This window comes from Falco peregrinus, chromosome 6 (genome assembly GCF_023634155.1).
Source record: "Falco peregrinus isolate bFalPer1 chromosome 6, bFalPer1.pri, whole genome shotgun sequence".
In the NCBI taxonomy this organism is placed as follows: domain Eukaryota; kingdom Metazoa; phylum Chordata; class Aves; order Falconiformes; family Falconidae; genus Falco; species Falco peregrinus.
The window spans coordinates 53,772,059-53,785,917 of NC_073726.1; the positions used below are offsets into that span (position 1 = coordinate 53,772,059).

Genomic DNA, 13,859 nt, shown 5'->3' on the forward strand with positions numbered 1-13,859 from the left:
AAGTTCCCTGAAAGAGCTGAAATAAACTTTGCCAGTCCACTCCTCTCTCAGATTTGGTTGATACAATGATCAGATTCTAGGACTTTGGCAGACAGCATCTAGACAGCTCAGCTACATAGCACTTGTCTCAGTAAATTCAGCTACTTAATGTTTTTCATTATGCAGAATTTACCTTTCAAGTAAAGATATCAACTTTTTATCAAAACTGAAAAAAACCACATATGAAGGAAAATTTGCCTACAGAAAAACTGTTATATATGTACTGTTCCATAATGTTCTAAACATTATGGCCCACAGCACAGCACTCAGATGAATGTTTTTTTGAGTAACAACTTACATTACAAGGACTTAATTCTGCTCATAGTTGTATATGTACAACTCAGCATAAATGGATGTTGCAAGCAGACAGCCAAGAGCAAAATCTGGTGCAAAATATTTCAAAAGGATGAAAACATATTGGAACAAAAAAGCCTCCACATTTTACAAGTGAAGTAAAGGCAGAAAACCAGCTGTATTCATAACTACATAAAAACATTCTACATTAATGTCCCTAATTTCAGTAAGAATATTAGGAATATTGGCATAATAGGAAAGCTACAGGACTTCCAGAAGTGAATGACCCACATAACGTAATCAAAATCAGTACTAAATAAGCCACTGGAAAGGAACAAACACAAGGAGGTTATTAATGAAAAGATATACTCTCAACATGCAAGCTGGCAGCCACAAGTTAAGCTCAGAAGAATTACCTTCTTGGTTTTCAAACTGTTCTGACAATAGATGGTAGCAGCAGCCTACACTGCAAACTGCTTTGATTTCAGGCTTGGCAGTAAAAATTCGTAGAGTATTTGCAGCAAGATCACCACATGTATGTAGACCCACCATCACACAGTCCTAAGAAAAAGGAAAAAAAGCAACAATAAAACATCTTTCTCTTCAACTGAAAGAGCAAAAATAACAACGAACACCAGAACTCAGACATGCTGCAAATGGTTATGGAGCTGTAAGGTTTAAATACACAACTCCATGAGGACTCCTGCTGTTCCACTCTAGAATTTCTCAATATAATAAAAGCTCTTCAGTGCTAAGAGAACGTGGTGCTTTCCCTCTGTGGAGGGACTGCTCATCACTTTATTCAGGGAGGAAACTGTCCATCTCTGCACTCCACCTTCACTGGCCCTAAGGAAACAGAAGTTCGAGACTACGAATAGCAACTCATTTACCTGCCTAGAAGAGAACATGGGGTATTTTCTCTTTCCTAGAGAAAGAGAAAGCCTTTCCTAGCTTTCCTGTTTTCATTATTACTACCACTGCTACTTCCTTTTCTTTAGATTTGCAGCTGTAAGTCTGGCTGGACTGACCTATAGCATTTCTGCTACTTTAAATTGCTGAAATCAAACCCACTTGCTAATGACAGCTATAATGTGAAGAGCAGGCTTTGTTATTTCCAAAACTGTAGCACTGCCACAGTTTTGCAGTGTGCCTACTACTATTCAACAACAAATGGGCATTTTATTCCACAGGACAAGGTCAGAACTTCAGCTTCAGATACTCTTTTGTTCTGTGCATTCTATTTCCTGCTTTACTTCTTCCTCAATGTCCCTTTTCTCTCTATTTCTCCATCCAAATTATCCCTCTTCTCACCATTCACAACAATGTATTTCCTTCTGGCATTATTAGTTGGAATCTACATGGTAAACATAGTGTGACTTTGAATTTCAGCCTTATTCATTAACAGGGTTATCAACAAGAAATTAGCTCAGAGACATGCAACTGGGATACCTTTCTATAATCATTCTGACTTTATAAGCACATCTATTTTTGCTGCTTCATATCTGATTTTCTCACCCATGTGTACTATATAGTATATGTACATGCAAAACAGTAAAACGTCCCCTTTCCTCTTTTAATTCTTCCTGTCTCTCTTCTCACCTTCCACTTTGTGCTGCTTGTCTGTGCTTGCCCTCTCCTTGTCTTAAGATCCAAAACTTAAGCAGCAAAAGTTTAGTTTCAGTCCAGCTTAATTTTTGAAGACTTTTTTCCTATCAGTCAGCTTCAGCTCACCATTCCACAAAGCCTTTTTTCCAGTTTGGAAAAGTATGGAAGCTAAGGGAAGATGTGCACTTCCAAGGGCAGCATTTAAACCCCAGGACAGAAAAAGTTAGAGAGATTCTTTGAGGAGGAGGCTAGTGGTAGATGGCTACCACATGCAAGACAGAGGAAACATATTACAGTGCTCAAAACTTCTGAAAAATCCAAGGGCAGTCCGTCTGTGTCAGGTACACTTTTGGACCATCATTGACTTCAGTGAGGTTGCCTGCGTGTAACAGAAAGTACTTTTTGGATCATTGGCTTAAGTGTACCAAAATTTCATATCTCAGTATTAGTCCTGGGCTATATACAAACATGCAACCCTATACCCATATTTCATCAGCTGATTAAATTCAGACCTTAGGACATAAATCAGTAAATACTAACTTTACACATTTGTCCCACATTTCAGAAAAAAAATAATCAATTTATGGTTACAATAAAAATTGTAAATATTTGTAAAACTATTTCTAAAAACTCTCAAAGTACTTTTAAAACATGTAAATGATAGTACATTTTAAAGTTTTATAATTTCACACATACACATAATGTGCAGTTTGGTTATTACTATTTTTTAATACAATGAAGCTTTTACCCTTTCTGAAGCTTTTTTTTTAATAAAAAAAGGCAGTGATAGAGCATTTCTTCCACCTTTTACACCATACAAATTACATGCTAAGATAATACAGAATCCAACTATACAAATGTAAAGGCATATGCTTCATAAACAAACCCTGCTGCTCAGGCTGTCTTTCACAGATAGAAATGAGCTTGCTCCACATATTGTCAGATATTCAGTAGGATTCATTACCTCAAGTTACAGGGCCGTCAGCCCAAACCTATGGTCTTGCATCAGAGATGAATTATACCCTTGAATATAATTGTTCAGTTACTACTGAATGCAGACAAGTTTTTATCTTTCCATAAAAGGCTGAATGTATCTACCCAATCAATGTACATTAGCTCAAGGCATAGGAATTAACAGCCATACAGCTTCAAGACTTCTGTCACTGTATTTGGGCAGCTGAATTTGGGTTTGTTTGTGTAGACACAATCCCTGCCAGCTGGTAAATTACTAAAGAAACTTAAAGTAACTCTGAAAAGTCAAAATATAAAAACATTATTTGCAAATAGGGCTCTTTACAAACTCTTTATGTTGAGTACTATACACAATATATTATCCTATGCTGTCAAAGTTTAAATGAAATTGCAAAAATATAAAACTTTAAAAATAAGACATTTCAGGAAAATTGAAATTCCAGTGCTTAACACATCCCTCTACCTGGTAAATATAACTCTTTTCATAATAATTAGTTGTTATCTATCACCACACTTGTAAAACATCCAAATGTGCTAATATGTAAGCTGTTACCTTTGACAACTGATTAGTACCTACCCCATAAATTCTAAAATTTGTATTTTAAATATATTATATTTATATATACATGTATTATAAAAATATAATATATATTCTCTCTATATATAATATGCTGCTTTACATATTCAAAATAATCCCAACTCATACATTAAAATATAAAAAGAATCAGTATCTGCTAGACATACTTCTGCTAACTGGCTGACAAACATTACTGAGCTAGAATATTCTTTTACACCACTGACAGCACTTGATGTGCACTAAGTAAGCATTATGCATGTATGGAAATAGCAATATAAAGACAACAGACAAACTACTTCAAGTATTAGTAATATAACCTCCAGATCTGTTATGATGTCACTGAGTTCTGTTTCTGCAGTGATGCAAGAGGTCACTGGAAAATACAGGTTTGATTCACTTGACTTGCTCGCTTTAGCCTTGAGAGATGCCATCTTTCTTTGTGCTTTTTCCTCTTCACAGAGTTCCCCATAGTTACACTCAGATGAAGAAAAAACTTCTACAGCATCAGCAGGCAGAAAATTTAGAATAGCAAGAACCTCTTCAGAAAGTTTGCTCTCATCAGATTGTGTCTGAGCCACCATATCAACTTCAGTTTGTTTGCTGGTTTCAGATGTAGCTATTTCTGTGAAACCACAAGGAACTAAATCTTGGATAGTCATTTGGTCCTGACTTTGAAGACTACTGTAATCATTTAAGGGCTGTTCATTGATTGCTTTACATTTAATTTCACTTTCCGCTGGCCTGTCATTTGCTTTTTCCAACCTCTGGCTTTTGAGGTTTTCTCGTCCTCGACTCTGATACGCTCTCCAGTGTTTCTTCAATTTTCTGTTCCTTTCATGAGCACCATCAGTGTTGCTGTTTGAAGAGTCAATTCCATAAACTTTTAAGTTATATTGCATGGACAAAAATGAACTCAGGTAGCCTTTTCCAGAGCCTATATCAATCACCTAGATAATGGGGAAAAAAAGAAAATAAAATTTACTCTATTAATGAGCAACAAGACACACTTCAATCAAATGAAAAACAATTCTCTAAAAATTTAAGCATGGATTTAATAGCTACCTTATCAGTATCATCCCTCCTAATACACTTAGTTCTTTTGCTTTGTTGGTCCACCTTCTCACTTTAAAACACAGAATTAAGTCTTAACTGATTTGCTCCAGAAAACAGCCATCACAATGCTTATGCAATGCACATAAGTCCTGACTCTTCTGGGAAAGACTTCACAACATATTTTTTGACACAGAACTTCCTTCTGCTAAAGAAAATAACCATAAACCACCAACAACACTCCCCGCCCTTGCTGACCTGGCTTAGGATATACAGGTAGCAAAGAAAGTGTTCACAGTATTTAGCTTTAGGCACCTAACTCCCATACTGAGGAGCCTATTACCACTAGGTGTACAGAAATAAGCATCTTCAGATTCGGTGCCTAAATTAATCACTTCAGATGTGACCTAAAGACAGGTGATATTGATACCTGCTTTTAAGTCAGAACGCTTATTTATATTGCTTTCCCATTCTGTGGAAATGATCCATACAGCTTTGATTAACATGACGATGCTTGTGTAATGAAACAAAGGGACCCCTGTGCTTTCCACTGCCTGTTCTGGAGGAAGGAGTGAATGGAAAGGGTAACTTTAGCTGATAGTTTAGTTTGTCTCATAGTTGATAGCATGTGCTAGTTCAGTGACTGATACAGCACAGAAAGGAAAACAGTATACAGAGTAGTAGCAGAAGCAAGGGTAACCTAAGACCTTTAAGTACATAACCACAGCTTTGTATCATGTGGGTTTTTAATTTGTAATAAATAAATAACAGAAAATTTTGCAAGAATAGGCAGAGTGACTTTAAGGGAAGAGAATGATAACTTTCACTTCTGTTCAGGTATCCACTAAAAATTATATTGATCAGATATAATGACTTTGTAGATGTTCCTGAAAGTGTTTGATTCAAGAACATCTATGTGTTGCTGGTCTGTACAGATTCATAAGAAAACTTACACTGATATTGTAAAGTCCAAATAGGAGCATAAACTATGTGGATCCATTTTAAACTCAACTGCATAGTTTTTTAGCAAGTAGGAAAATTCAGTACAGCAATACTCTTACTGAAATGAAAAAGAAAGATTTATTCCTTGTTCTAAGAAATTTAAAGATTTGTACAGCCGTGGAATTAGAAAGAAAAAAATGAACCAATGTCACTAAAGACTACGTAAAGCAGTGAGGAATACACACTACTAGGTAAAAGTTGTTTACCTAGACTGCATGTGGCTTTCTCATCTGCACTTGTCATGTGATATTGTTGCATATTTGCCATCTAGGTATGCTCAAATTTCTTGAATGAAATCAGTACAGGAGTGGATTTAGTGAAATAGAATTGATATAATCTAAGGATACTTTTTGAAAATGTCATTTGTCACATTTATCACCAATATTCTCCTAGACTATTTAGAAGTGAAGGAAAGAAAAGTGTTCAAGGAATAATTTTACCCACTATTTTATGTAACAGATACTACTATTATGCAGAATACGCACACCTCCACTTCTACAAGGTTTTAAATTGTTTCTGTGAAAGGCAGCATCTGGACACAAGAGTCAGTCGGTGTGAATAGTTAGGAATAATTATTAGAATAATTATTAATTAGAATTATAATTATTAGAATAATTATTCCTGACTCCTATGTGTGACCTCTAGTGGCTGTGAAGACAAGCTGATGTTTGGGTAAGGTTCTAGTTGTTTCCAAGTAAAAAGAAAACAGTAATACATTGTTAAATTAGCACTGGGAGAATAGTTTTAAAACTAAAGGAAAATTTGACTAAAAATAAGCAGTCAATGATCTTGTGCTAAACAAATAGACTGCATTAAATTAATCCCTGCCTTACCTTCCCTTGATTACATAAGGAAAGGTAATCAGCAATCCATAGCATATCTGCCAAGCATGAACTTTTAAAATGAAATTTCCATGATATCATGAACTCCAAAGGCCTTGTCCACAGTGATTTGGGTACTATGTTTAAACACAGTTTCTGGCACAGTGCAATCAAGAACTCAATTTCCAGAAGTATTCCAACATTTCCCAGCACCAAATCACAAATTTAATGGATGCTGAATGCAGGATTATATCATACTTACATTACACATTGCAACTCTTGCTGCACAGGCTGCAATTTCCAAGGAAAACTTTCACATATACATTAAAGAAAACAAATGTGCGTTTAAGCAAAGAGGAATCATCACTGGCTTCTTTTCAGAGCTGTATCAAGAACTTCTTTATAAAATAAAGTTCCACTTGTACAATAAGAACAATGTTTAAAAGGGGCAGTAAACAACTGAAAAAAAAACCTTTAGCTGGTTTGCTTTAATGTTTTAATTCAAATCATTAACCTAGAAGTGATTACACTCGTAATAAATTTTTTGCTTTTATTCTTATTTTACCATTTATTATATTACATTATAAAATAACACAAGAGAGCAATATCCTCTACCACCCATTATACCTCATGGGCATGGAGGTGAATTGGAGGGCATTTTTCAAGCCGTCAGTGATCTATAATATCTGACAGAAACACCCTGAGGACATGTGCTGTTATAAAACATGTGTTGTGTTTTCATAGCTCTAGATTTTTTAATTAAATGCTGCATATATTTTGTTTTGCGAGAAGGACAGAAAAAATCAATAAGGAAAAACTCTCCTAAAACTTTACAATTCCTGTGTTTTTTTAAAGTTGAAAGGTAACCAAAACATAAGGACTTGCTTTTTAATAACTGAGAAGGAGGCTTTTGTTTTCTTTTTTTTCCCATTGTAACCGGAAAGCTCTTTTCATATATTAGGGATTTGTAACTTTGCACAAATAAATTTTTCAGTATATGACTAAAATGGAAAAAAGTTAATATAGAGCGGTTGTCATTTCATATTCAGTGATATACTGCAATAATATTTTTCATTAAATGTTACAATTTTTTCAAAAAATAAACAGAAAATAATACTTTGTATAAAGATACTCCAAGCCATCTGATAAAAGTGCATAAACATTGGATGAAATTGCAGCATATTGACAGATACTTAATCATGATTGGTTTGAGATTTTATTAGTAACCAGCTACATCAGGACTTAGGTTAGGTCATTAAAGTGGCTCTAATTTTTACCCTCCTTTCCTTTTATTCCTGAATCTCACAGGAACTATTTAAAATATAAATGAAAGGGCTATATGAAACACCACCTTCCAGAAAACACAGAGAACATTTAGTATTGCATTATAAGCAAACTACAGCTTTTTCAGTACGTGAAAGTCTTCAACACTTGAACCACTTACACTTGCCTTGAGCAAAAGGTAATTAAGGCAAAAGACATGCTAATGATAGAACAAATTACTTTCACAAATCTGCTGCTACTGCATTTCTATTCTTTAAAGAGTGTATCCACTTTATAGCTGTTGAGGGCACCTACACTTGTCACTGTGGCTGGCTCTTGAAAGAGCTGCTGGAGAGATTGCTTTCCATTGCTGTAAGCAATCGCAGATGCCTACAAATTGAATGTGTCTCATCCAGTAACATTTGGCCTTAACTGCAGCCCTTTATTTACTTGGTAATCCCAGCTGTAAGGAGAAGACTACCTAAAACGTTGCCTTCGTCAATTGTTCCTCACAAAACAGATGGTCAGGATTCAGTTTTAACTTCTGTTTCCAAGGTCACCACAGCACTGACCCAAACCTATCAAGAGTACTGCATCATTTACGGTATCTAAATTAAACTTTGTCTGAGCCAAATAACTTCCTAATCAAAGTTCAGCTTCAGCAACCCAGAGCTGAATCCAAGTTTTGGGTCTTGCCCTTCAGTCTATGGCAGCAGTAGCAGCAGCACCTCAGGATGCTGCAGTTACAGCTCTACCACAAAACTGAACAGAGCATGGCTGTAAGGACTCTACCCCCAGCACCACTCATTTTTAGCCACACCATTCATTTTTAGCAACCCCCCTGGTGCAGGTATGAAGCAGGTCAACTAGCACTTTCCCATTACAAAGGCCAGGCACAATATGGGGGTCAAGATATGCCAGAGACCAGAGTAATACAGACTCAGACTGCCCAACTGCAGCTGTCCCGTCCCCCTTACCCACACCTGACACATTAATTTAAAATTATCCTCAGAGATATTTACTTAGGAATAAAAATAAAGGCTCAGAGGGAATATGTTCAGCATAAAATCTGGTCAGATACTTTATTAATCTTTGATTTTAAACAAATAGAGTTTGTTTTCCACAAATCTTTGTGGGAATGAATATTAGGCTGGAGGAAATTAGTCTCCACTTACACTTCCAGCCCCTTTCACAGAAAGCAAGTGCACCTCAGATGTAAAAAGCAATCAAATACAGTGTCCAGAGACACTAGACATCTACAGTTTAAAGCGAGGATGAAGCTACATTAGCCAGTTACTAGCACCACAGAGATTAAAATGATTAAACCAACTCAGTTTACCCAGATACTTAAAAATTTAGTGTTGCCGCAACAAAGGTCTAAGATGTGGAATCTAACAGAAAGTTTAGCATTGAAAAAGCTTACAGAAGAATTACATGTACGTAACCGAGGCAATGGTATTGATGTACTTTTGTCTAACAGAATGTGAAATACACTACTCAAAAAATGTCAGGTATTCAGGTATTGTTGTGATGCTTGTGTTTTGTCAACAGATCCATAAGTAAACATGTATGAGGTTTTAATGCAACAGTGATCTAGTGCACTGTGCAATCATCATTACATGTAAAAAAAAAAGGTAAGTTACAATCAAATTTGAGAAAGGAATCCTGCAATTCTTCTCCATCCAAGGATGAACTTGCCATATGATGTATGAAACAGCCAATTCATAGCGTAATCACTGCGTGATAATGGTATTTGGTGTCCAGATCTCATACACGTTCTACTAAATGTACTTCATGTACACTCTGTTACATAAATCTCTGCTTAATCTTGTCTGTCTTCAAACTAAAAACATCATAACTAAATTCCTAATTGATAGATCTCAATCCATGTTAATTAAATGTGAACAGCACTAAACAATAGGAAACAATTTAAATTCCTTGTGCCAGAATAAGATGAGCTTTCAAAATGTCTCAGATTTTCTGCTTTGGTCTCTATGTGGCACTCCTGCGTGCCTGACAGAAGAAGACTGAAGTTTTGCTCTCCTACCATAAGCATCATTATGGTAAATTGCCAGCAATATACTGATAAACAAGGCAGTACCCACGTATAGCAAAAAGCAGCACAACTTTTAGCTGCTCAACATATAGAGGACAATTATAATTTCTTAAAATTTTTCATGAGTCATAAAATGATTATGAATCACTGAAAGGCAGCTCCTTTGGAATGATACATTTGTAATCAAAATCGTCCTCAACTTGGCCCTAAAGGGTCTTCTTTACCTACAATTATTTCCGGAAAAACTAGAATAGCAGTGACAGACATACATCAAAATTATGTATTTGAACACAATAAGAGAACAATTTGGAAGATACGTGGTAATATATAACAAGAAATGCTTTCTTACCTGCTTTATACCACAATAGTTCGCCATGTGGACTACCAGCTCTGACATCACCTGCACTTCATGTGATTTCTTATTATTCATAAACTCATCAGTTTTGATACCTGTATCAGATTAAGAAATACACATTAACACAACCCATAATAATAAAGATTTGTGATCAATCAGAAAAAATACCTACCTAAAAATATACTACAGTATTTTTATATTTTAAGGATAGCAATTTTTAACTAAAAACTCACTAATTACAAGACTAAACTACTGAATTACAGATGAGTTAGTAAAATACAACAGTGTAAAACTTAGTAGTTGGTGTAGTTTTTTTAAGATGTAGCATATGTAATACCTGACCAGATATTAGACAATAGTTACTACTATAAAACTACTATTTCTTCCTATTCATAAAAAATATTTATTTTTGTGTCATTTATCACATTTACATATGTGAAATATAAGGGCAGGGACAATCAATAATCACACAGTACAGCTTCTTAATTCTGCAGATTTGCTCACAATCTCAAGTGGCAGATTATCTCAAAAAAATTTTATGAGTGATACTAGGGAAATTCAAAGGCAGATGCACTTTAATTTTCTTTTTTTACCCTATGGATGGGTTATAGAACTGTTACATCTTTATGGTAGAAGATCACTCATTTCGGTGTTGCTGGAGGGTGTGTTAATGAGATGGAGTCAATCTCTATCACAGATTTACTGGTTGTGGAGAATACCAAGCACCCACTTGCTAATCTTTACATCCCCCAACCAAAGGAGGAGCTCAGAACTCGCTGCTTTGGGAGAAACCCACACATTTCTCTCAGGGGGCCAACACTACAATACACTTGGCTCCAGTTAAATTGATGGAAATTTTTGTAAGTCTGAGTGATGGTAGAAGAAACCAGATCATTATTGATGAGCATGTTCCTAGAAAACAAACCTTTTCTACATGACTAGGCAGATTAATATACTTTCCCATTCTCTGTTTTCTGCACAGTATTCTGTTCATCTGTCTAGAAACTGATCATTAAGCAAAAAGCTATGTTCATTCCTTGATCAGATCATGCTGGGAACAGAGCCAAGAGTGTTACTTCTTTAAAAGAGAGTGGGGAATTGAACTGAGCTCATGAGAAACCCAGTGTTTTCTCTATTTTTCCCCAAACCCACAGGATTTCTCTATTCCTTAAACATCTGTTTTTTTATAATAAACTGTTATGACAATACTTAAAATCTAATATAATGTCTATGACCTGACAAAAGAAAAAATAGACTAAAATACTTTTAAGCAAAACAAACAGCAGAAACAAGTGTTTGTCATTTCACTAAAGACTCTCCTTAACTTTAAAATTGTGAAGATCCACATAGTGTTTCTAAAAACTCTTAATTTGTAAACATTCCAAATGAAAGAAAAAAAGACAGAAAAAGTCTTTTTGTTTATATTTGAACATTTTTGCGTCTAGATAGGCTCATGAGTCAAAGAAGCAGAACAGGAACAGGAAGAAACAGACATTTAACTTCTTGACAGAAATAAAAGCTGTTTGACTTCTCCAAAGCAGCACTGTCACTTTGAACTATCACCACATATTGCACCTTTTACTCTTTGCTATATTATCAAGTCAAAAGACTGAATTGGGTAATCCTGTGTGAAGCACCATTTCAGACAGTACTTGAGCCAAATTAAGTATTTCAAACATGGAAGAAATCAAGAAATCCAGACACAAGACCTAACATACAAAAGTTGAGGTTCCAGGTAGAAAAAACATAGTTTTCTTATACCTACATATAAAAAGTATTTATCACCTTAGCTACTAAAGTTTCTTAACCATTTTTATACTACTTTTCCTGCTTTTTGCAGAATCAACACTGAGCTTATATTTCAGCTCAGGGAAAACGATACTGTTCACAGAAAATTATGGATTTTTAATAAATTTTACTGTTGCTACATTTTCTGCAGAACTCTGATAGATTTTTTTACATTATTTTGAAAACCAAGACATATTACAACCTAAGAGAAAAACTGTATTTGGAGACTGTTTTATATTGCCAAGACAACGGCAAATTTGAAAAAAATATGTATACTACTTTTAAACAAACTGTAAGTTCACTGTTACCACAAAACTTTCTTAATACATGTAATTATACACGTAGATCTCCTTACTATGTGTACAACTGATGCAAGCAGAACAAATACTAACTTCAAAAACTGCAAGAAATTTAAAGATCTATCTCCTTTTGTGATGAAAAGAGAAACTGGGGTTTGAATACTTCACAGAAGTACCCTGGATATGATACAGTAACAGAAAGCTTAATGTTGCTAGTTTTAGCTGGTACCAAAATGTTGTTTGTTTTCCATTGTGAACCCCTAGCACGGGTAGCTGTCTTCCATTTGAAAAACTGCTTCAACTTTATGCCATTTACAGCTACATCTTTAATTGTGAAGCTGAACAAATTGAGGAAAGACTGTCTTATACAGGGCTAATGCAGATCTTCCTAAGATCTCCTATGGCAGGATGCAGGAGTTTTATACCCCAGTTACCTGTGGAAATTCAGATACACCAAGTAAAAAAAGAAGCCATTCAAAGTCCACACCAGTCAACACCAGCTATACAGAAGTTACACTACTATGATTTAATTCCATAAACCAGAGTGAGGGACTGGGATAACCCTATACTAAAAAAAGACTGAGGCACAGCGATATTCCAGTACATGGAATTTAAAGATGGATTCATTAACAGTCACTGCACGACTACTACCTTGGCCATAAACACATTGAAAAGGTAGAGAGTACTCTTAATCCAGTACCCCAGCAACCCTCACCTTTTTATATCAGGTATGTGTAAGAGAAATACTCCCTGATGACTTTCTCCCCTTGGGCCAGGCTCTTCTGGACCCTATGTGCTCAGTGCAAGCAACCTGACGGTGCAGTAAGGAGCACAGTGACCTTCCTCAGGAAGCAATAAAGCCCTTTAGACTCAGAACTTCATTCTGAGTAGCTGTGTCCACAATACACTTAAAATGTTTCTGCTTACCAGTTATTCCAAGGAAGGATAGCAATATGTCTAAGTTAAGATGGTGCAGAAGTTAGAGAACTATGCAAGTATGCAAACTGTGGGAATAGGCTCCTAAGCATGTTTGTCTTAGAAAAAGAAAATATATTAAAAACATCTGAAACATAAATGGAATTATCCTGATACATACTTTTCAGAATATGAGCAAGGCCATCATAAAGTTGCCAGTTTTCTCAGACTTACACTTCTCTTAACTTGCAAGCTTTAGTATGTCAGGAAATGAATATATTTTCTGAACTACAGAATTAAGTCCAAAATATCTAAAATAGCTTAAAGTTAAAAGATCACAACTTTCATTTGGCAACTTGCATGTTACAGTTCGATAATTTGGTGTTTTGTTTCTGCCAAACGATTACCAGGAACTTCAATTAAGTTAATTTAACTGATATGTACTGCCAACTCAACACAAAGGTTTTGAATTATAATACTATTCTATACATTTGGAACATGTTTTATTTTTTCTGTGAAGTACAGTTTAGAATTACTGCATCACAAACCCAGGCCCCAGTTACCCAACTGAGCAACAACACACAGAACAAAATATTCAGCGAATGCCTTATTCCTGATGCTCCATTCTGCATGACAAGAAGATGACAGAATCCTTGTAGTTTTGCCTATAAAAGCTAACCCAGGTATGAACTCAAGTATGAGTATAACAAGGTAGAAGTAGAGAATTACAGAAAATTAAGCAGAACACAGGGAATGAGGGCATAATAAAAATGAAAAGAGCTAAAATGCAGAGAGAGGAAAGGCAGCATACAGTTATCAAACA

The 13,859-nt window shown here is 35.4% G+C and overlaps 1 protein-coding gene across 6 annotated transcripts in view; it reads right to left on the reverse strand.

Moving 5' to 3' along the window:
- METTL25 (methyltransferase like 25) overlaps window positions 1-13,859 on the reverse strand; it is an 89,711-nt gene that overhangs the window by 66,587 nt on the left and 9,265 nt on the right. For all 6 annotated transcript variants that reach the window (XM_055807209.1, XM_055807207.1, XM_055807208.1 and 3 more), the window contains exons 3-5: window positions 10,029-10,129; window positions 3,805-4,434; window positions 750-894 (exon numbers count right to left, since the gene is read on the reverse strand). In XM_055807209.1, the coding sequence (XP_055663184.1) occupies window positions 750-894; window positions 3,805-4,434; window positions 10,029-10,129 (876 nt within the window). The remainder of the gene's footprint in view (window positions 1-749; window positions 895-3,804; window positions 4,435-10,028; window positions 10,130-13,859) is intronic.